This window comes from Globicephala melas, chromosome X, assembly GCF_963455315.2.
Source record: "Globicephala melas chromosome X, mGloMel1.2, whole genome shotgun sequence".
Taxonomy (NCBI): domain Eukaryota; kingdom Metazoa; phylum Chordata; class Mammalia; order Artiodactyla; family Delphinidae; genus Globicephala; species Globicephala melas.
In genome coordinates this window covers 27,317,775-27,338,781 of record NC_083335.1, presented here as the reverse complement: position 1 = coordinate 27,338,781, position 21,007 = coordinate 27,317,775, and the positions used below count along the sequence as shown (strand labels likewise).

The following is a 21,007-nucleotide window of genomic DNA, read 5'->3' as shown; positions in this document are numbered from 1 at the left end:
TCGTAGCGAATCTCCCCTACGTAGGCTGGTCACGCGTCCATAGTAGTTGTGTGAGCTTACCGGCCGTACCATCAGGCTAAGATGCATCGTGAGCCTCCCAGAACCTGACCTAAGTTCTCTGGGACTGCTTTACTTGGGACACTTAATAATTTAAATTATTCATTTATATTTCTATACACGTATACGTATGTATATGCATATATACATATATATATATAACTAGATATAAGAAAGAACTATTTACACTTTATATGCATGATACAGAGTTTAGGTGTGCCTCTAAATATGATTTTGATTGGCTGTATTCAGGATGAATACCTAATGAAGTAGAGGAATGTTAAAAATTGAGATCTAGGGCTCCCCTGGTGGCGCAGTGGTTGAGAGTCCGCCTGCCGATGCAGGGGACACGGGTTCGTGCCCCGGTCCGGGAAGATCCCACATGCCGCGGAGCAGCTGGATCCGTGAGCCATGGCCGCTGAGCCTGCGCGTCCGGAGCCTGTGCTCCGCAGCTGGAGAGGCCACAGCAGTGAGAGGCCCGCGTACCGAAAAAAAAAAATTGAGATATAATTCACATAATTTACCCTTTTTAAAAAATTAATTTATTTTTTGGCTGTGTTGGGTTTTCGTTGCTACACACAGGCTTTCTTTAGCAGCTAGAGGGGCTACTCTGTTGCGGTGCGTGGGCTTCTCGCTGCAGTGGCTTCCCTTTGTTGCAGAACATGGGCTCTAGGCGCGAGGGCTTCAGTAGTCGTGGCGCGCAAGCTCAGTAGTTGTGGCTCACGGGCTCTAGAGCGCAGGCTCAGTAGTTATGGCGCATGGGCTTAGTTGCTCCGCAGCATGTGGGATCTTCCCGGGCCAGGGCTTGAACTCGTGTCCCCTGCATTGGCAGGTGGATCCTTAACAACTGAGCTACCAGGGAAGTCCCATAATTCACCCTTTTAAAGTGTATAATTCAGTGGGTTTTAGCACATTCACAGAGTTTTGCAACTATCACCACTACCTAATATTTCATCATCCCCAAAAGAAATCCCATATCCCTTAGCAGTCACTCTCCCCACCTTTTTCCCAGCCACTGGCAACTACTAATCTAACTTTCTCTCTCTGGATTTGCCTCTTCTGGACATTTCATATGAATGAAATCATATAATATGTGGCTGTTGGTATCTGGCTTCTTTCACTTATGTTTTCAAGGTTCAACCCTGTTGTACCATGAATCAGTAAAAAAGTAGTAATGAATCGGTAAAAAGGAACTTCATTCCTTTTTATGACTGAATAATATTCTGTTGTATGGATATACCACATTGTGTTTATTCATTCATCAGTTGGTGGACAATTGGGTTGTTTCCATTTTTGTGATATAAAGAGTAGTGCTGCTATGGACATTGGTGTCCAGGTTTTTGTGAGAACATGTGTTTCTATGCTTTTATGTTTTGTGAGGACGTATGTTCTCTTGGGTGTTTACTTAAGAGTGGAATTGCTGGGTCATATGATAACCTTATGTTTAACTTTTTGAGGAACTGCTAAGAGTGTTTTCTAAAGCAAGTTTATTATTTTACGTTTTACATTTACCACCAGCAATGTATGTGGGGTTCTGATTTCTTCACGTCCTCACCAATAATTATCTTTGTCTTTTTTATTACAGCCATCCTGGTGAGTGTGAAGTGGTATCTCACCGTGAGTTTGATTTGCCTTTCTCTGATGGTTAATGATACTGAGCACCTTTTCACATGCTTATCTTCTTTGGAGAAATGTCTATTCCAATCCTTTGCCCATTTTTAATTGGGTTATTATTATATTGTTCAATTGTGAGAGTTCGTTATGTATTTTTGGATACTAGACCTTAATCATGTAAATGATTTGCAAATAGAGGCATCTTAATGATCCCATTTGCCACAGGTTTAGGGAACATCTTCCACCCTTCCTTCCTCAACCCAGAAACTCTCCCAAAATGCTCTCTGTGGAGGACCAGAGCCTGGGGCAATCCAGAATAAAGACATTGAGACAGTTTACATTGGATAGCTTCAAGTGATGACACCAAAATAGTGGATTTTTAACAGAGAACTTACTGAAGGAAGCAGGAGCTGGTGACCAGAAAACTGACAGGTTAGCTGGAAGAAGTGTAGTATTCAAGATACACAAGATGTAAACCAATGAGAATTTAAAGCAATCTGCTAGCCCTCAAATGAACATGAGTTAATAAAGTAGAAAAGAAATGTCAAGTCTTAAAGAATCATAGCGTTTGCTCCTTAGATATTAGTCCAGTGTCATCCCTATGATTCTATGTTCTTTATAATAGTATTTATTGATCTTCTACTGTGTGTTAGGCACTGTGCTACATACTGGTTGCATAGTGATCAATTATAAATAGTCTCCCTCCCTTAAGTGGCTCAGTCAAGCGCAGGGGTGGGTAAAGGGCTAGAGAGTAAATATTTTAGCCTTTGAGAGCCAAGAGGAAAAATCAAGAACATTATGTAGGTACTTATATAACGAGAGAAAACATATTTCCACAAATGTTTTATCAATGAAATTCAAAATATAATAATAACTGAGTATAATTTTTGCATAATACAGATCTCCTAATAAGAATGGCATTCTTTTATGGAGAGGATAATATTTCACTTAATTAGGGTTCAAAGTGAGTGTTTCCTATCATCAAATCAGTTACAATCTCAATACACTTATTATTATTATTATTTTTGGCCGTGCCGCGCAGCATGTGGGATCTTAGTTCCCCGACCAGGGGTGGAACCTGTGCCCTGGAAGCGCAGTGGAAGCGCAGAGTCCTAACCACTGGACCGCCAGGGAATTCCCCTGTTTTTGTTTTTTTTTTCAATATATTTTTAAAGGTTTTTAACTTGTTTCAATTGGTCAAGGTTTTTAGGAACCTCACTTTTAATCTGTAATAAAAGTTTACAACTTGATTTTTTTAAGAGTTAACAAACTGCAAGCACCTGTTAATAAAGGTCTTAATAAAAAATCTGTTACATATATTTATCCATTAATGCTTATCTGTAATGAGATTTATGTATTTCATCTTTGAGAAAAATCTTAACACAGATAAGTACTGCCATATACTGATATCAATCCACAGGCACCTCCGGACTTCCCCAGTGGTCCAGTGGGTAAGACTCCATGCTCCCAATGCAGAGGGCCTGGGTTCAATCCCTGGTCGGGGAACTAGATCTCACATGCATGCTGCAACTAAGAGCCCACATGCCAAAACTAAAAGATACCACATGCTGCAGTGAAGATCCCACGTGCCGCAACTAAGACCCGGCGCAGCCAAAAATAAATAGACAGATAAATAAATAAATTTTTAAAAAAAGAATTGCAAAATGGTGACAATTGAGCATTAAGTCAAATGCAAGGTCCTTCTGAAAGCAGAGCTCTATGCAATTGTACAGGTTACATGCTTATGAATCCAATTCTAGTTTAAGAGAACTGGCTTCATAGGCATGTAAAAAAAAATCCACAGGCATCTGAGTTTTAATTGAGCATATTCATCTCTTAGATGGCACTTATAGAATTCTATCAGATTCTTCTCTTGACATTTGCCTTTCAGTATGTTGTTACATTGCAGAATAATCAATTCCAACTGAAGTTTAGTTGGAAGCTCCTCAACTGCACAGTTAAATTGCTTTTGAAATACAGAAATTTCCTTTGCACTTGCATCAGGGTCCAAAAAGCACCACTGGAACTGTAATCTGAGCTCAGAAAAGATATCCACTGCAAATTTGTGTGGGATTGCAAATCTTGATTTTTTTGTTTTAACATTTGACAGCACGGGAAGCAATTAAGTAACTAGACATTACTTGTGGTTCAAAAACTGTCAGTTGTCATCGAAGTGATTTCACTGCAGTATAAATTTCACATGTAAGCAGCGTTTTGCCTTGTAAGTTTAGGTTAAATTTATTAAGTAACATTGTTACCTCTACAGCAGAAGCTAATTCCATTCAGTGTTCAATAATAGTGGTTGAGGGTGATTCTTCTGGCTCAGAAAATTCTCAATCCCAGCCACGAGCTATAAAAATACAAAAACAAACAAACAAAACAACAACAAAAAACCTTATAACTGCTAAGTTGTTGAACTGCTGTTGGTAGGGCAAGTCAGAATATTCAGCCTCTTTTTCTGACAAAAATTCATGAAATTGACAATGGTTTAGTCCATGAGAGTGAATGAAGTTCACCGTTGACACGAATGGTTGAATAACACACGATAGATTAAAATATTTTCCTGCGAAGTACCTGCTGTTCAATAATATGTAACAAATAACTATAGGATTTAAACAACTTACATTTTCGCAAGCTTTGTACATTTGTCCAGCTAAGCCTTTTTCTTCTTCATACATGTTTGAAATGCATCTTAGCAGATTCTGCTTCAGGTTGTATTGAATTAGTGGTCTCTTGACTTTTTTGAAAATATTCTCATTTGCCATCATCTACAGATTATCCATACAGGCCAATTCTTCCATCGCTTTAAACTCAGCATTGACTCTTCAAATAAACAACAACATCTGAGGAGTATTATTAAGATCTGTCAACTTATAAAGAGACAAGGAAAACCACTTGAAATAATTTGCCCTGCTTTTTAAATGACTATTGATGTTGCTTCCAATGTCCTCAACTTTTTGAGCTGCTGTTCTTGGTGAAAGGCTAATAGTCTTTAAAAAGTTTATTTTCCCTGGACACATTTCTTTGGCTTCTGCAATCAAACACGATTTAATTAACTCACCATCAGTAGATGGCTTTCCTTGCTTGGCTAACAAATGAGCCACTCAGAAACTTACTTTGGCAGCAACCTCATTTTCATTTTTAATTTTTGTGAAGAATTTTGCTATGGTAAGATATTCTATTTTAAACTTTCTAATTTTTCTAACTATTGCTTTCCTGTGAACTGGGAACATTGTAATGAGCATTTAGTTTGGTAATGTCGATGTATATCATATTCTTTTAGCCATGCTACAGCGTCATTGTGTAATAAACACAGTGTTTTAACATCTAAATTGATGACCAAGTAATCTACACTCCACTGTGCCTTAAAAGCACAACATTCAAAATCCACTTTTATTTTCTTGTTTTGACATGCTAGGTATGCACTTGTAATAAAAAAATAATAATAATGCCAAAACACAAGTGATACGAGTGGTACCCAAAATGCTGTTGAGATATAACTGTGTCACCATGGTTCGTAGTGTACCGACCAACAGTGGGAAGTGATGAGAGCACCACATACACTTTCTGTCACAGCTACTCCACTCTGCTATTGCAGCACGAAAGCAGCCATAGTGAAAACTTTATTTATGGACATTGAAATTTGAATTTCATGTCATCTTCATGTGTCATGAAATATGATTAAATACTATTCTTCTTTTGATTTTTTTTTCAACCGTTTAAAAATACAGAAAAACATTCTTAGCCGGCAGGCCATAGGGGGAATGCTGGCAGGCTGGATTCGGTTGTAGTTTGCTGGTGGATGTGGCTGATTTGTTTGAATTCTCATGTGCAACACTGTAGCCATTTGTATTAGTTTCCTTTTGCTGCTGTAACAAACTACCACAAACTCAGTGGCTTAAGAAAATTCAAATTTGTTATCTTAGGGTTCTGGAGATCAGAAGTCCAAAATCAATCTCACTGGTCTAAAGTCAAGGTGTCATCCAGGCTGATTGCTCCTAGAGGCTCCAGTGGAAAAGTCATTCTCTGCCTCTTCCAGCTTCTAGAGGCTGCCAGCAACCCTTGGCTCCTCGGCTGGTAGCTGCATCACTCCAATCTCTACTGCCATCATCACAGGGCCTTCTCTCTGAATTCAGACTCCTCCTTTCCTTTTATAAGGACCCATGTGATTATTATCAGGGCCACCTGTTTAATCCTGGATAATCTCCGTATCTCAAGATTCTAAATTTAATCACATCTGCAAAGTCCCTTTTGCCATATAAGGTAACATGTTCACAGGTTTAGGACATGGAGATTACCACATGGAGATCTTGAGGAGGGGTGCATTATTCAGCCATGCCTTTGTTTTCCTCTATTCAGCAGTTCAGCAGGTAGTGAAAGCCTATGTTCATGGCCCTAATTTCCCCATTTCTCTAAGCTTCACCATTTCTCTCTCCTCTCTCCCTCCCCCTATCTCTTTCTCTCCTTGTGTTCTAGGGGCTATAAATGGACAGCATACTACTACCTTTACTGCCAAGAACACACACTGTGACAACTGGTGTCTCCTGTGTAGGTGATCCTCTTGATTTGTCTTCCAAGATTATTGGAGTCAAGAAAAATCTTTTGATTTTATTTTCTGTTGTTCCTTGGTTGTCATTTGTACTGAATTTTATTGATAGAAGTGGGAACTATAGAAAAATAAAATTCCTTGCCTTCACTGGCTAACAGAAATACAAACTCCCAGCCTCATAAGGCAGGAAATGATATTTTATTTGGTTTCTCTCTCCAACCCCAAATAGTCGAGGAAAATCACAATCTATTCTGCATTTTGAAAACAAGAACAAAATTCCACAATTTCCCTAGTCATATAGTCCCATATTTTTCCTCCCTTTTAGGAAAATGCTCAGATCCTTGCCTCTGAACAATTTGGAATTTTTAATCTTCTCTGCAGCTGCATTGCTAACACACTTTTCTTTAAATTGAAAAGGACCTCTAGTTTCTTGACCCCTGTTCTTGGGGGGAAGGGGGGATGCTTGCCTGTGAAGAGGGTATTTCTTCAAGATGTCAAGGTGAGAATGGGGTGGAAGGGATGCTCGGCCAGCTCTGCTATAGTTAGTATATTCCAGCCCTATAATCGCCTGTGCTGGAGAACAATCTTCTGTGTGCTGCTTGCTATGACAACCCTGCTTCTGATGGGGAATGTGAGGGCACAGCGTTCCTGCAAAGCAATTCCATTGTGCAGTCAGGGAACACTCTCCCCACATCCCGGTGCCCCAGGGCTTCCAAACTGCTTCGGTTCATGCTCTTGATTTTTCCTCATTAGGTAGTCAAAGAGCTATTCCTTAGCTATACAGCAAAGGAGTTGCAGAAAACAGGCCTGCAACAAACTCAAACACATCTCTAGCCTTCAATGAGTTTTAGACATTTATACCCAGTCCCTTATATCCAGGAGCCTCCCAGACCCTCTCCTCCTCTCCAGTACATTATATGCTGCTTCTCAGTAGGATGTTTTCAGTACATCTCTCTTGGACTCAAACACCTACAAAAGCTGCCTATCAAGCCTAAATTCCTCATCCTCGCATTTGAGGGCATTTAATTAACTTCTGTCATCCTCACTTTTCCAAGCCAAGGTCTCGTCGGTCTGCATTAGCCACTCTAATCTGCCCACTATCCCCAGATCCTGGTTAAGCTCCATGTCCATGCTCGTGCTGTTGCCCTCATAGAAACTGCTTGAGTTTCTCCCTCCCAAGCCCTGCTTTCATCTCTTCTGAAACAACTTTGAAATAGACCCATTCCAGGAAGCTTCTTCTAACCCCACCAGACTGATGATTCCCTTGCTGTACAGCCCCTCAGCATCTGTGGATTCACATGTTTCTGCTATGTATCTTGCTGCTGCTCTGGAGGGAGAATTCTAAGATGCCACCCCCTTCCTCAAGATTTTTGGTCACTTCTTTCAGCTATTCAGTCAAACACTAATCTAGGTTCTGCTATGAGGCAAATTTGTAGACGTAATTAAGGTCCCAAATCAGATGATTTTAGGATCAGGAGATTATCTGGGGTGGGCCTGACCTAATCAGATAAGGCCTTAAAGTGAACTGGGCTCTTCCTGAAGAAAGAGATTCAAACTGTGAGATGAAAAAATATATATACGTTAAAAAAAAAAAGTGTGAGAGGGATCTGATGGGAGAGAAATTCTCTATTGCTGGCTTTGAAGATGGAGTAGGCCACGTGGCAAGGTATGCAGGTAACCTCTAGGAGCTGAGACTGGTCCCCAGCTGGCAGCCACTGAGGAAATGGGGCCTTCAGTCTTACAGCCACAAGGAACTGAAGTTGGCTAACAGCTTGTGGTAATTTGTTAAACATCAATAGAAAACTAACGCACTTGCTTTCGTAGACCTTGCTTTTGTTGATTTCATATGTGCGTATTAGTAGACTGCAAGCTCCTAGATTAGAGGAAAAGGAGGTTTTTAATTTATTTTTGTAACCCCTTCCCATCACAGCCATAATGTGATGCTATTAGGGAGATTTGCCTTAACTGATACGTTGGAGTTAATGGGAGATATAAATCCTTGGCCATGAGAGTACTTGTTGTAAAGCAGCAGCTAGAATCACTACCACTGTCAAGTGCCTCCTGCCTCCCATGTTAAAAACAATTTCCTGCACATCTGATATCTTCTGGACATCTTCATGCGAATGTCTCACTAGTCCCATGAATTCAGTAAGTCCCCAAATGTCCTCTCCCAAAACTGCCCCTCCCTCTCTATTCTGTAATTCTGGTAATGGCACCTTCAAACCCCCAATTATCTTGGAGGTTAGAACTTGAGCCATTGTTTGTTTGTTTGGCCACACCACACTGCAGTGCGCCGTGGGGCTTGTGGGATCTTAGTTCCCGGACCAGGGATCGAACCTGTGCCCCCTGCAGTGGAAGCGCGGAGCCCTAACCACTGGACCGCCAGGGAAGTCCCCAGAACTTGAGCCATAGTTGACTCCTTTCTCTCTCTTGCCCCCACATTCTATCTGTTGCCAGGTCCTCTCCATTTATCCCCTCCTTTCCATGTTTATTGTCTTTGCCTGGTTCAGTATCTCTCACCTGGAATACTTCAAGAGTCTCCTAGTTGCTGTCCTGGGACCCATCTCTGATGAGCACAGCTCTGATCATGTCGCTTTTCTGCTCAACCACCTTCCAAGGAAGCCATTAGCTTGGCATTCAAAACTCTCCATGACTTAACCCAAACCTACCTTTCTCATATTTTCAAAAATCCTTAAATGAGTATTTTGCCTACCTTCTATGTTATTTTGGGTTGACTTTTTTTTTTTTTTTTTCCCGGTACGCGGGCCTCTCACTGTTGTGGGCTCTCCCGTTGCGGAGCACAGGCTCCGGACGCGCAGGCTCAGTGGCCATGGCTCACGGGCCCAAGCCGCTCCGCGGCATGTGGGATCCTCCCGGACCGGGGCACGAACCCGTGTCCCCTGCATCAGCAGGCGGGCTCTCAACCACTGCGCCACCAGGGAAGCCCTTGGGTTGACCTTTTAAAAAATATTCTTTAAAACTGTTATTGCTTTTGCAGGTCCACATACTAACTGTGACTCTTCCCTGCAACCTGCAGCTTTTTCACGTGCATCTTACCGTTACTTTACTTCAGACTCACTGCTCTTCCAATTCTCTGCAGTCGGATATTCTCATACCTTGGACTCTTCTGAACATATATTAGCTGCTTGGCTTGTTGAACTGCCAAGGGGAAATGTGGTTCCAGAGCCAAATTGTGAGTGCCCAAAGCTAAAGCCTCATTCTGCTCGCCTGCAGCTCTCATTCCCTCCCCCAGGACACACAACACCACTTCATTCTGCTTTGGGGGTGATCATTGGCCTAAATGTTGGGACCCAAATCCCGCACATTCACCCCATAGAGAACGGACCCACATTCCATAGAGAAGGGACCCTCGACCTCATAGTCGAGGTCGATTTATTCTTTGGATTTTCAGTCATTTTAAGCAGTCACACATCCTCCCCAGTCTCCCGTGTCCGCAGGGGGTGTGTCCCCTAGACTTCCGGCTTTTGGACAACCGGTTTTGCCTCCACCCACTCCCACCTCGAGATCTCGAGATTGGGACTTCCATCGTTCTTCTCCCCCCTCAGCCACTGTGCTCACTTTAATAAGTGATCTGATCTCAAAAAAAAAAAAAAAAAAAAAACAGAAAGAAAGGGAAAAGAAAAAGGAAAACAGAAAAGAGCTTCCCAGGGTTCGTCTTAGAATTGGCAAATAGAGGTGCACCCCCTTCCACCACCCGATCCTAGTGAGTTCCAGGCAATTACGTGTGGCCCGCAGCTCGCCTCTCACCACACCCCCGCCTCCCGCCCGGGTTTAATGACCTAAGCAACTTTCCGTCCCCCCCCCCGCCCCGTCTTGGTACGGCCTGTCCGGCGATCGGCGTTCCACCCCCGCCCTTTCCTTCTAGGTTGGTTCAGCCCCCGTCTACTCAGGGGTGGTGCTCAGCCGGCGCCAGACAGACCCTCGACTTCGGAGAGGCAGTGCAGTTCCTCTGGGAGCGTCCCCCTCGGTTCCTTCAGCTTCCTCAGCCTCCTCGGCCGCCTTACCGCCCGCGGGGACGCGAGAGCTCGGTGTATGCCCCACCCCTGACCCCGCTAGAGACATGTCCACCCCGGCTCGGCGGCGCCTCATGAGGGACTTCAAGAGGTAACCCGCCCGGGACGCCGGGGTCCGGGGGCTGCGGCCGGGGCGCAGGGCGGGGCCGGCGGAGGGCCGGGCGGGCGGCGGGGCGGCTGGCGGCGCGAGCGGGTGCCGGATCTCGGGCCCCCTGTCTGTTTCCTTGAAGGTTGCAGGAGGATCCTCCAGCCGGAGTCAGCGGGGCTCCGTCCGAGAACAACATAATGGTTTGGAACGCGGTCATTTTTGGGTGAGTCTGCGTTCCGGGTGGCGGCGAGGGCTAGGGACGCATGTGCCCTCCGAGACCGGCCCGGTGCGGAGGCGGGGGCAGGGGGAGAGTGTTTGGGGCTGGCTGGGCCTAGGCGCCTCCCCGGAGCCTGTGCCTCGATTAGCTCGGTTCCCGCTGCCAGGGGAACCATTTGGGGTACTAAGGGGGGCGGGGCGGGGAGTGGTGGCGCTTCGGCGCGGCGGCCTGCCCGGGATTTCTGAGCCCCAGACCTCTGCTGGTAGTGGTTTTGCGACCCGGGAAGCGGTGGTTTACCAGCGGTGGAGCGAGCAGGGCTCGTAATAGCCATCTCCTCAGATGAATCGGGGAGAGGGGAGCCCCGAAGCGGGAACTGATTGTTTTTTCTCTGTGTTGCAGGCCTGAAGGGACCCCGTTTGAGGATGGTAAGAGAGTTTCTTTACCCACCTTTCAGGAGCCTGATCATCTGGGGAAAGGGTTCCCAGTCATCCTGGAAGTGCCTCCTACTTAGGAACCCGCTTCTCCCTAGCCTCTGCCTACTAAAGGCTTGAGTGGAATCCAATCTGTGGCAGGTTGTTCTGGCTATTGTCCGCTTGACTAGAACTGCATCTTTTTTATTGCTTCTTAAAAAAAAATCTGGGTAAGGCAGTATAAGGAGCATCATACCACTGATGTTAAGGGTCTGTGAGGTTTGGGCTGTGATCCTGCTAAATTCAGCCCCCCATCAAGATACTGAGTAAGTGTCAACCCAACCACTTGCTGATAGGCTCAGAGACCCCAGGGACCATTTGATTCAGAATTCTTCACAAGGGCGGGAACTGTGTTCAGCAGGTGCTTAATGTGTGTTTGTTGGATGTTGAATGGATGCAAGAATCCCTTGCACACAATTGTCTGGTTTCTACCGTCTGGCATTGAGTGCCTGTCAGCCTCACTGCTTTAAGATGGTCTTTAATGGCACCTTTAATAGCCAGTTTGAGCATAATGTTTCTAATTTTTAAATGAGTTTTCAGTATGTGCTTTTATCAAGACTTGATGGTCAGTATCTCAAAGCAGTTTCACAGTTGAGGGGAGCCTTAATGTACTGTCTTGACCAGTGTCCAACCTACTTCAAGGTACTACATGTACTTATAGTTACCTGATTTTTAATGGGTTTAGGTTTGACCTTTAAAAACACACGTTAGTTGCTTTTTAAGGATTTTTTAAAGCTTCCTATTTTGAGATAATTATAGGTTCATGTGCAGTTGTAATAAATAATATTACAGAGAGACCTTGTATACCCTTCACCTGCGCCCCCGCCCCTTTGGTAACAAGTCATCTTGAATGACTATGCACAACCAGGAAATTAACATTGATATAGTTTTAGTGCATTCAGTTATGTGTGTGTGTGTGTTTGTGTGTATGTAGTTAATTGTTTTTGAAAGCTTAATACATTTAAAAAGATGATTAAAAGTATTTGAACTACTAATCGACATCTTTAATATCTTGAGGTATTTTTAAAAAGAAAAGGATCTTTCTGTTATTTTTTTCTCAATGACTTACCTTCCTTTGGTCACGTAGCATTTGAGAGATATTGTACACATATGCACACACATATGCACACACATATGCACATAACTCAGTTTGAAGGCAGGAACAAAAACATTTCTGCAAACTACTAAGTACAAACTTATGTTGCCAAGTCACTTTGCTTTTTGATGCTACCAACCACAAGATGTTGTGAGGTAGGTCAATATTAACCAATTCTATGATTTGTCTCAAACACTCACATTTCCCTAGAAGACTGTAGACAATAGCCTAAATACTTGTAGTTTCCTCTCTACCTTCACCCACTGGGTGGATATCACTGCTCTTCAGTGCTGCAATAAAAAGAAATGACAGCAGGGGAGTGTGATCCTCAAGCCATACTATTGATACTTTGGTGCAGTAAATCATTTGAACTGATCCTGATCTGTAGCAAGAGCTAGCTAAGCTTAATTTTCCTCTACTAGATTGGTGCTAGTTCTTCATACTTAAGTTTTATGTGCAGATTAGCTGTGTATTTGCTTTAGCTCCAGCAGGCTTTGTTTTCATTGGCTTCTTTTTTCCTCCTGATTTTACTCAGACTGCTTTACACTGGGCACAGCTTTATTACTAGTACACCACTTTGCTGGGGTTGGCAACTTAAATATTTCAAGGGTGCTTCTCTCGTTTTAAGTGGTATGAGTTGAAAAGGTACTTGTGGAATCCATTATCTACCTGGACCTTCCCCCTTGACATTACTGGCTCTTTTTTTGATGATGTGTATCTCCGCCCTGACATTGCTGAAAGGAATTACTCAGGCTAAATGACAGTACCCTTTTCTCATTCATTCTTTTGAGCAGTCTGCTATCCATGGATGCTTTCTCAGGTGTCTAGAACACTGACCAAGTTTACAAGAAATTTTTTGACCATTTAAAAATCCCTGTTATTTACAGTTAGGGAATTTACTGGAAAGGCCCAATTAGGGACAAGTGGCATAGTTGATTTTGCTGTTGCCAATGTGTTATATAAATCAACAGCTCCAAAACTACTTTTGCTGCTTCCTTGTAAACCATTTGTAGTGGAGGTTTCTGGAACAGCCAGACCCTAGTTAAAGAGATGAAATTTTAAGAAAAGGAACTCTTAAAGGTATTTGATTTAACTTTACACACTTGAAGGTAAGAGGACTATGTTCCCAAGAGCTTACACTACCAAATAAAACATTGGGGGGAAATACTTCCTCATAAAATATCTTGGTATGTATGCTGAATACGAAGGTTAAGGAACAATGTATCCTCCATCACATCATCTGAAAATTGTTAATAGACACAGTAAGATACCAGTACTTGATTTTCATAATAGATGTATTCTTAAGAATTTGGTGTCTTTTAAAAAAAATGAATCAAAGTCCACTAGGGGTGTTCTTAAGGTAAATAAATCCTATGATGAAGAGTATTTAGGTATTATCTTAAAAATCAGACTTTTTTCAGTCATCCAAAAAGAATTTTTTAAGTACATGTACTTTGCTTTCTCCTCAGGGGTCACAGACTGGTGGCTAAATGGCAGGAAACACCTACAGAGGTGCTTTCTTTGGCCAATACAATATTTTCAAAAAATTGAATTTGTGACAGGCAGAACATACACTCTCTGCTTTAACCATATCACTCCCTATTGCCATACACCCGCCATTTAACTCATTTATATAATTTTCCTGGTCCCTATACATAGATGGATTAATTTATACTTTCCTTACAATATTGTGACCTCCTCAGGAAGATAAAAAAATCAGTACAGATTGTATACAACAATGGTGAGGCTTCAGTTTCCAATTATTTTAAAGCCTAGCCGCCTAAATATTCAGAGGACAAGCTCTAGTCTCGATTGCGTAGTATTAATTCTCAGATTTTAAATTTCCTTAACATTTGTTTTGGACCTCAGAAATTGGATTGAGAGTTGTACTAAAGAGGTTCTCATTGTTTAAGGTGGCTAAAAGTATGAAATATCCCTTTAAATGTGTGCTTTGAGTAAGATTTAGGTACGTCCTAATTTATATTCACATTGAATATAAATTATCTTGGTTTCACTTCTCAAGATATTAAATGAGCTGTTCTTAAAGACTTGATTAACTTCTTTGGTAGCTAGGTAACCACCTTATTGAACTTTTAGGCAAGCATTAGGCAGAAAGTTCAAGTCAAGGGTTTTGTGAGCCACCAGCGTATGTACTCAACTTGCTTTCACTGTGATTGATGTAGGTCAGAAAGAAAGTACTATTTAATATTTGAATTCATTAATTGTATTTTTCTTACTGATAGTGAAGTTTGGATTTTTGGGTTTTGCCTCCTTCAGCTGGGTCTAGAGATATGAAACTGTAGAATTACTGTAACTAAAATATTTATGAAGCACTTATTTTGTGTCACTGTGCGTCTTTCCCTCATTTAAACCTCACAACAATGTTATGTAGCAGGTACTATTATTAACCCTATTTTACAGATGAGGAACTTGAGGTTTACTCAAGTTGAGCAGTTTCCCCAAAGGTTTCATAACTAGCAAGTAGCAAAGCAAGGATTTGAACCCAGATCTGTCTGACTGCAAAGCTTCTGCTCTGCCCCACTGCACTCCACTGTTTCCACCTACGCCTGCCTTCTGTGTGACTTTACCACCTTTAGGTATCATATTTAATGATGGTTTTAATTTAAAGTACCTGGGAGCTCTGCATGCTATTAAATCTGCCCAATTTTAGAGCAGTTTTTTTAGAGCAATTTCTTGATGATAAATCTCTAAGCTATAATTTAAGCGGGTATCAACACTGAGCCAAATGTGTTTATACTTGAGATACATAAGGAAGCTCAGAGTTTTGAACTAACACTCATTCCCACTTTTTCTTGCGTATTATAATATCATAGAACTGAAAAGAAAGAACTATGCTTTCTTCCTCAAAAATAGGAAGAGTTATGACCAGGTGTGATAAAGGTGAAATGTGTTCTGATGGACTATAGCATGTTTATCCATTCCAAAATATTTTGCTTTTTGTCCTTAGTTATAATACATAGTAACTTCAGATCTGACTTTCAAGTTTAGGGAGTAACTATAGTTGGGGAATATAATATGTCTCCATATGTTGCATTTTTAAATTTTTATATATTTATTTATTTATATTTGGCTGCGTTGGGTTTTTGTGGCTGCACAGGCTTTCTCTAGTTGCGGCAAGCGGGGGTTACTCTTCGTTGCAGTGCGCGGGCTTCTCATTGCGGTGGCTTCTTGTTGCAGAGCACGGGCTCTAGGCGCGTGGGCTTCATTAGTTGTGGCACGCGGGCTTGAGTAGTTGTGGCTCGCGGGCTCTAGAGCACAGGCTCAGTAGTTTGTGGCACACGGGCTTAGTTGCTCCGTGGCATGTGGGATCCTCCCGGACCGGGGCACGTACCCGTGCCCCCTGCATCGGCAGGCGGACTCTCAACCACGGTGCCACCAGGGAAGCCCTATAGTCTTTTTTTCTTAAGTGGAAAGGAGGAATGGAAGCAAGGAGGAAATAAATTGCTAACTCGAAGGAACCAGTAACAAATTATACTCTATCTGAAGTGTGGTCTATTGTATTAGAATAAGTAATTTATTAAATGGACCAGAGTAATATAGTGGAACGTGCATCACCTTAGATAATAACTGATTCCTTAAGATTACTTCAAGAAATTTCAGTCAGGAAAAAACAGCTGCCCAGTTGTTTTCTTGAATTTATTAAACCCAATTAAAAATAACATTTTGAAGAAAATAATTTCCCCAAATCACAACATCCAACAATTCTTTTTTGGTGGGGGGCGGGGGCGTGCTGTGGGGCATGTGGGATCTTAGTTCCCCGGCCAGGGATCGAACCAGTGTCCCCTGCAGTAGAAGCGCAGAGTCCTAAACACTGGACCGCCAGGGAAGTCCCCAGCAATTCTTGAATGAGATCCAGTTTGTCCATTTCTTATAAATAAGTCTGTTAACTTAGTATACTTTAGGGCCTCCTGCTACCTTAGTTGACACATATTCAAGAAAAATAATTTGTTTCAATAGTAGCGTAAACATCATTAGAAAGAAATTTACTGGAGACATGAATGCAATCTAATATGATTTTTTAATTATTTCTGCCATTAATTCCTACCATTAGTGTGAATAATTGAGTTGGTTTTATAGTGAAGTAGCTTGTGAGTCATACTTGAGGGTTTTAAAGAGGGACTGTGAAGTTTTTTCTGGCTTACATTCAATTATGTTTTCATTATAGAGTTGCTATTACATGAAGAGGAGCCAGTGAACACTTTTCTTATTTCCTGCTATTTTAAAAATAATTTGATTACTGATTTGTATTTCTAGCATTGGTTTTTGAACTTTGTGCTCTCATTCTTTCTAGTGCATTTAAAAATCACCATTTAAGATGACAGCTGATTAAAATTGGCCTTTATTAAGGTCTTTCAGTCTTCTCAAGGAGGAAGGCCACGTTTTGGCTCTAGTTGCTTGTCATTTTAAGGATGTCTTCAAAATGTACAGTGGCTAAAGTTATCCTGCAGGCAGTAATTTTGAGTTTAAAATGGCTGTATTTAAGTTTGGGGGAGAATAATGGAAAAACAGAAAACAAATCACCTTTGAGTGATGGTTCTTACAGTGTCTGTCCATTTTTAGGGCAGTCTCTGGAGCTGTATCTCTTACCTGGTCTCTTTCCTCTCTACTCTATATCTTTGCATTATTTCATATAATATTTGAAAAAAGAAGTCATGTAGTATTAAAAACAAAGTACTACCGAACAAAGTGATAAGTAGGTTTTCTTAACCCTTTCTTTTCTAATTACAGGAACCTTTAAGCTTACAATAGAATTCACTGAAGAATATCCGAATAAGCCACCTACGGTTAGATTTGTCTCTAAGATGTTTCATCCAAATGGCAAGTATCACTTTTAATACAGTATTTCAAACTACTACACTGTTTATTTGGGAGGTATTCCACATTTCCTATTTGTCTGTAGCACCTGAGTATTTGTCTAGGCATCTTGCTGTTTCCTGAAAGCTGAACTTGTTCATGGTGGTCTGTTGCTGTCTTGGTCTGTGGTCCTAGAACTGAAGCAGTGAAGGGACATTGCCTTTGCTTGGAATCTGAGAGCCTCCTGGTTTTGATGATTTTGTCATTTACTTACTAAACAAAAATAAGGATGTTCTTGAGGTTTCCTTTTAATGTAAGGCCAGATTGGGGTAGTTTTGTGTTGTGATTATTTTCACTAGCATTTAGAGCAATAGTTTTCAGCTTTGGATGCAGATCAGCATTAGCGTGGGACATTTAAAAGCCATGGATGTCCCGGCCCCACTCCAGACCCACTGAATATCAGATTCTGTGGTTGAGTCCAGGTATACGGTATATTGGAAAAGTGCCACAGGTGATTCTAACTTACTATTTTGCTCTTTTATTTTTTTTTCTAGTAGTAAGCCTAGAACAAGTTGCCTTTTATTCAGGTTAATAATGTATTTTCCAGGGTATCAGATATTTTTATCTTCACACCAAAATGAAACCTTGTGAACTCTGAGCTATCTTGGTTATTTCAGATAGGAGATAAAGTTTAAAAATTTAGTGGAGTGAATTTCCCATAAGTCTGTCAATGATGAGGAACCCTCTTAAAAATTGTGCGTGGTTTCCTGGATAACAGGGCAGTCTTTTCAGAATAACAAGCGTTAGGTATCCTCCAGTTTTATACTGATTATGTTTGACATTCTCTGATCATCCTGTTTCACTAGTAGTGATTATGACACTTTTAGGAAGGTAACTAAGAGGCAGCTAAGTAGTCTTTTTTAAACCTCAAAAGCAAAGTATTCTTGACTGTGTTTGTCTTGACTATGATATTAAAACCTTAATGGTTTTGTTATGTTTAACATAACCTACTTCTATGCTCTTAGTCTATGCAGATGGTAGTATATGTCTGGACATACTTCAGAACCGTTGGAGTCCAACATATGATGTGTCTTCCATTTTAACATCCATACAGGTGAATTTTCCTTAATGTGACTATGGCCTTTGATATGTTTATATTAGCAATTGTTTTTGAAAGTCATAAGTAAAAAGTAGGTAAGACCTAACCCACCAGAAAACATACACGTTTGCCTAGCTACTAGCAGATTAATGTAACTGTAGACTATTATGCTAAGAGAGCAAATTTAGCTGCTACCTAGGACAATTCGAGTGTGTTGAATATACATATTGGGTTGGCCAGAAAGTTCGTTCAGGTTTTGCATAAGATGGTACGAAAAACCTGAACAAAGTTTTTAGCCAACCATATGTATATGTATATTTGCATTGAGGAACTGACTTTTTACAAATTGTCTCTATAGTCTCTTTTGGATGAACCCAATCCCAATAGTCCAGCAAACAGCCAGGCTGCTCAGCTGTACCAGGAGAACAAGCGGGAGTATGAAAAACGTGTTTCTGCGATAGTAGAACAGAGCTGGCGTGACTGTTGACCCGGGTGCAGGAAAAGAAGCAGCTGGTCATAAGAAAAATATATATTGATGTGTTTGTCACCTTCCTATTCATCAGTGTCATTACATTTACTTTATTAAAAGCAAAATAGCTGTTGTGCTGTTTCCATCTTCCCTTGCCAGGCTTTTCCTACCCCTTCTACCCTCTCCTTAAACATCAGAAAACACCCTCTATGAGATCAAATGTACTGTACCTGGGTTACGTGCAAAAAGTCACTAATGCTTAATTAATTCCTTTCCTGTTGTATCTCATTTCCAGTTTTATGGCAGTATTGTGTTACTGTACTTTACACTAAGCTTTTAAAATGAATGAATTTACAAGTGGTGCTTATGCATAGCTTGATGACCAGAATGTTATTTTTAACAGAATGATTATTGAAGAGTTTCACCCTGGCTGGTCCTTCACTTTTGTTGGATTTAGAAGTGAATTTTTGGAATATGGCCTATAGAAAACAGGGAAACAAATCCACATAAACACTCATTTTGAAAGAGCAATGGAAGCTAAAAAGGCTATGATACTAATATCAAACTAACGAGTTGTGTTTTGTACTGGTAGGAAGGAGAATGTTAAAGGGCTCAGCCAAAGGAGTGCAGCACAGTAACTGACACTTCCTCTCCTTGCAAGGTGTTCAATGGACACACCCAAGCTAAGATTCAGAATACTGAAGTCTTCTGGATTTTCACTTTTTAAAGAGGTGTGGGAGCAGAGGAATGGAAACAATCATTAGTTTTTAAGCTAGGGAAGGTTGGAGATCCTTTAATCCTTTTAAAGGAGCAGTGCTACCCTAGATGAACAAATTTATAATCATTGTTTTTTTTAGAGTTTTAATTAACCCAAGGAAGGGAACATGTCTGTGGTAAACTATTTTCCACTCAAATCCTCTGTTAATGCTGCATGCTTTAGTTTCTTCCTCCCTTTCAGTATTATAAGAACCTTAAAGTCAATGTCTGTAATCTTTCTTTGGATATTTATACTTTCAGATTGACAGTACCTTTAAGTAGCAGTGTGGGACAAAGCTTGTTTTGTCTGATGTTCCATTGTCACCTTTTGTGCATTTATCACTCTTCTGAATTTAACTTTGCACAAGTAACCCATGTAAAAAATGTACATTTTTCAAAACTTGTAAATAAAAATAACCTTAAAATTTTGTAGTCAAGGTATAATTATATTTTAGCTCAGTATGAACTTTTAGTATGTATTTATTGGACTCTCATGTCTACTCATTCCCCCCCTTAAAATAAAAATCATGGTAAAAGCAAAAATACAGATTCTGGGAGAGGGAGAAGAGTAGATACTGCTGGAGAGGACGTATTTTCTTTTCAGTCATAAGTGTTTAATGCTTTTTTTAAACATGCTAACAGATTGTAAATCTATTAGGTAAAACAAAGTTACTTCAGCACATATTACAGTCAATCGAGGGAACGAAATTGTGGTAAGGGGGGAGAAGTAACCTGGAGATTTACCAGCATCCTCAGAGACCAAGATCTAACTTGTTGATCCTGACATTCCACCTCTTAAAAAAGCCCTAGCCTAACAAACAAGCTAAATAATAAAATGGTATTTTAAGTCTCATGTAAAGCTTGGGAGTACAGGTATCCTCAATGTTACCTTGTTTAAACAAAACTCTGCTTTCTTCTGAGGAGCAATCTATCTCATTTTAGAGACAAGGACAGTGACTGTGGAAACTCACTTCTTGGGGAGGGGGGGTGGGCGCTAATTGAAATTAAGTCCTTATGGTGTATGTACCCATACATCCTCTAAGACATGGCACTTAAAGGAGCCTCAACATGAGGGAGCTCATCCTACACTGAACACATGAACTGGTTAGTTTCACCTAGAAGCAACATCCTTAAATGCACTTACTTTCTCTTAAGTCCATTTCTACTTCAAAGTAGAATGACATTAAATTGGTCTTTATTTGGCAGATTAGTTTTACATAAATTTCTTCATCCTACTGTGGCTGGATATCTTTTTTTTTGTTCTGTTTTTTTTTGTTTGTTTGTTTTTCTGCCACACTGTGCAGCTTGTGGGATCTTAGTTCCCCGACCAGGGACTGAACCCGGGTCCACGGCAGTGAAACCACTGGACCTCCAGGGAAGTCCTGTGGCTGGGTATCTTAAATATTGACACTGTTACTTATACTTGAAAAAATTAAGGTGAGATTGGGAATGTGCAAGTTTAATTTTTTTTTTGTACACCTCCTGAGAAACACTATTCCCAATTGCTTTCATGGGATAATCCTTTTAAAATCTTACAACGGCGTCAACAAGCTGACCTCCCAAAGCATCATATCCATGGTCAAAGGCACCACAAATCATTCATTTCAAAGTTTAATGCTGATTTGGCTTTTTTCTTTACAGTTTTTTTAAACAAATGCCACAGGCTGCCTGCATACAATAATTTATAACAACAATAAACCAGATTTGTGAGGTCCCCTTTTAAATGGCAGAATTGAACTTGAA

General features: G+C 40.9%; 1 protein-coding gene across 1 annotated transcript; it reads left to right on the top strand.

Moving 5' to 3' along the window:
- The first annotated feature begins 10,078 nt into the window (after positions 1 to 10,078).
- UBE2A (ubiquitin conjugating enzyme E2 A) lies at positions 10,079 to 18,688 on the top strand. The gene is made up of 6 exons (XM_030849812.3): positions 10,079 to 10,345; positions 10,485 to 10,565; positions 10,959 to 10,984; positions 16,875 to 16,964; positions 17,966 to 18,054; positions 18,398 to 18,688. The coding sequence occupies exons 1-6, from the start codon at positions 10,302 to 10,304 to the stop codon at positions 18,524 to 18,526; spliced, it is 459 nt and encodes a 152-aa protein (XP_030705672.1). The 5' UTR covers positions 10,079 to 10,301; the 3' UTR covers positions 18,527 to 18,688.
- Positions 18,689 to 21,007: the final 2,319 nt, after the last annotated feature.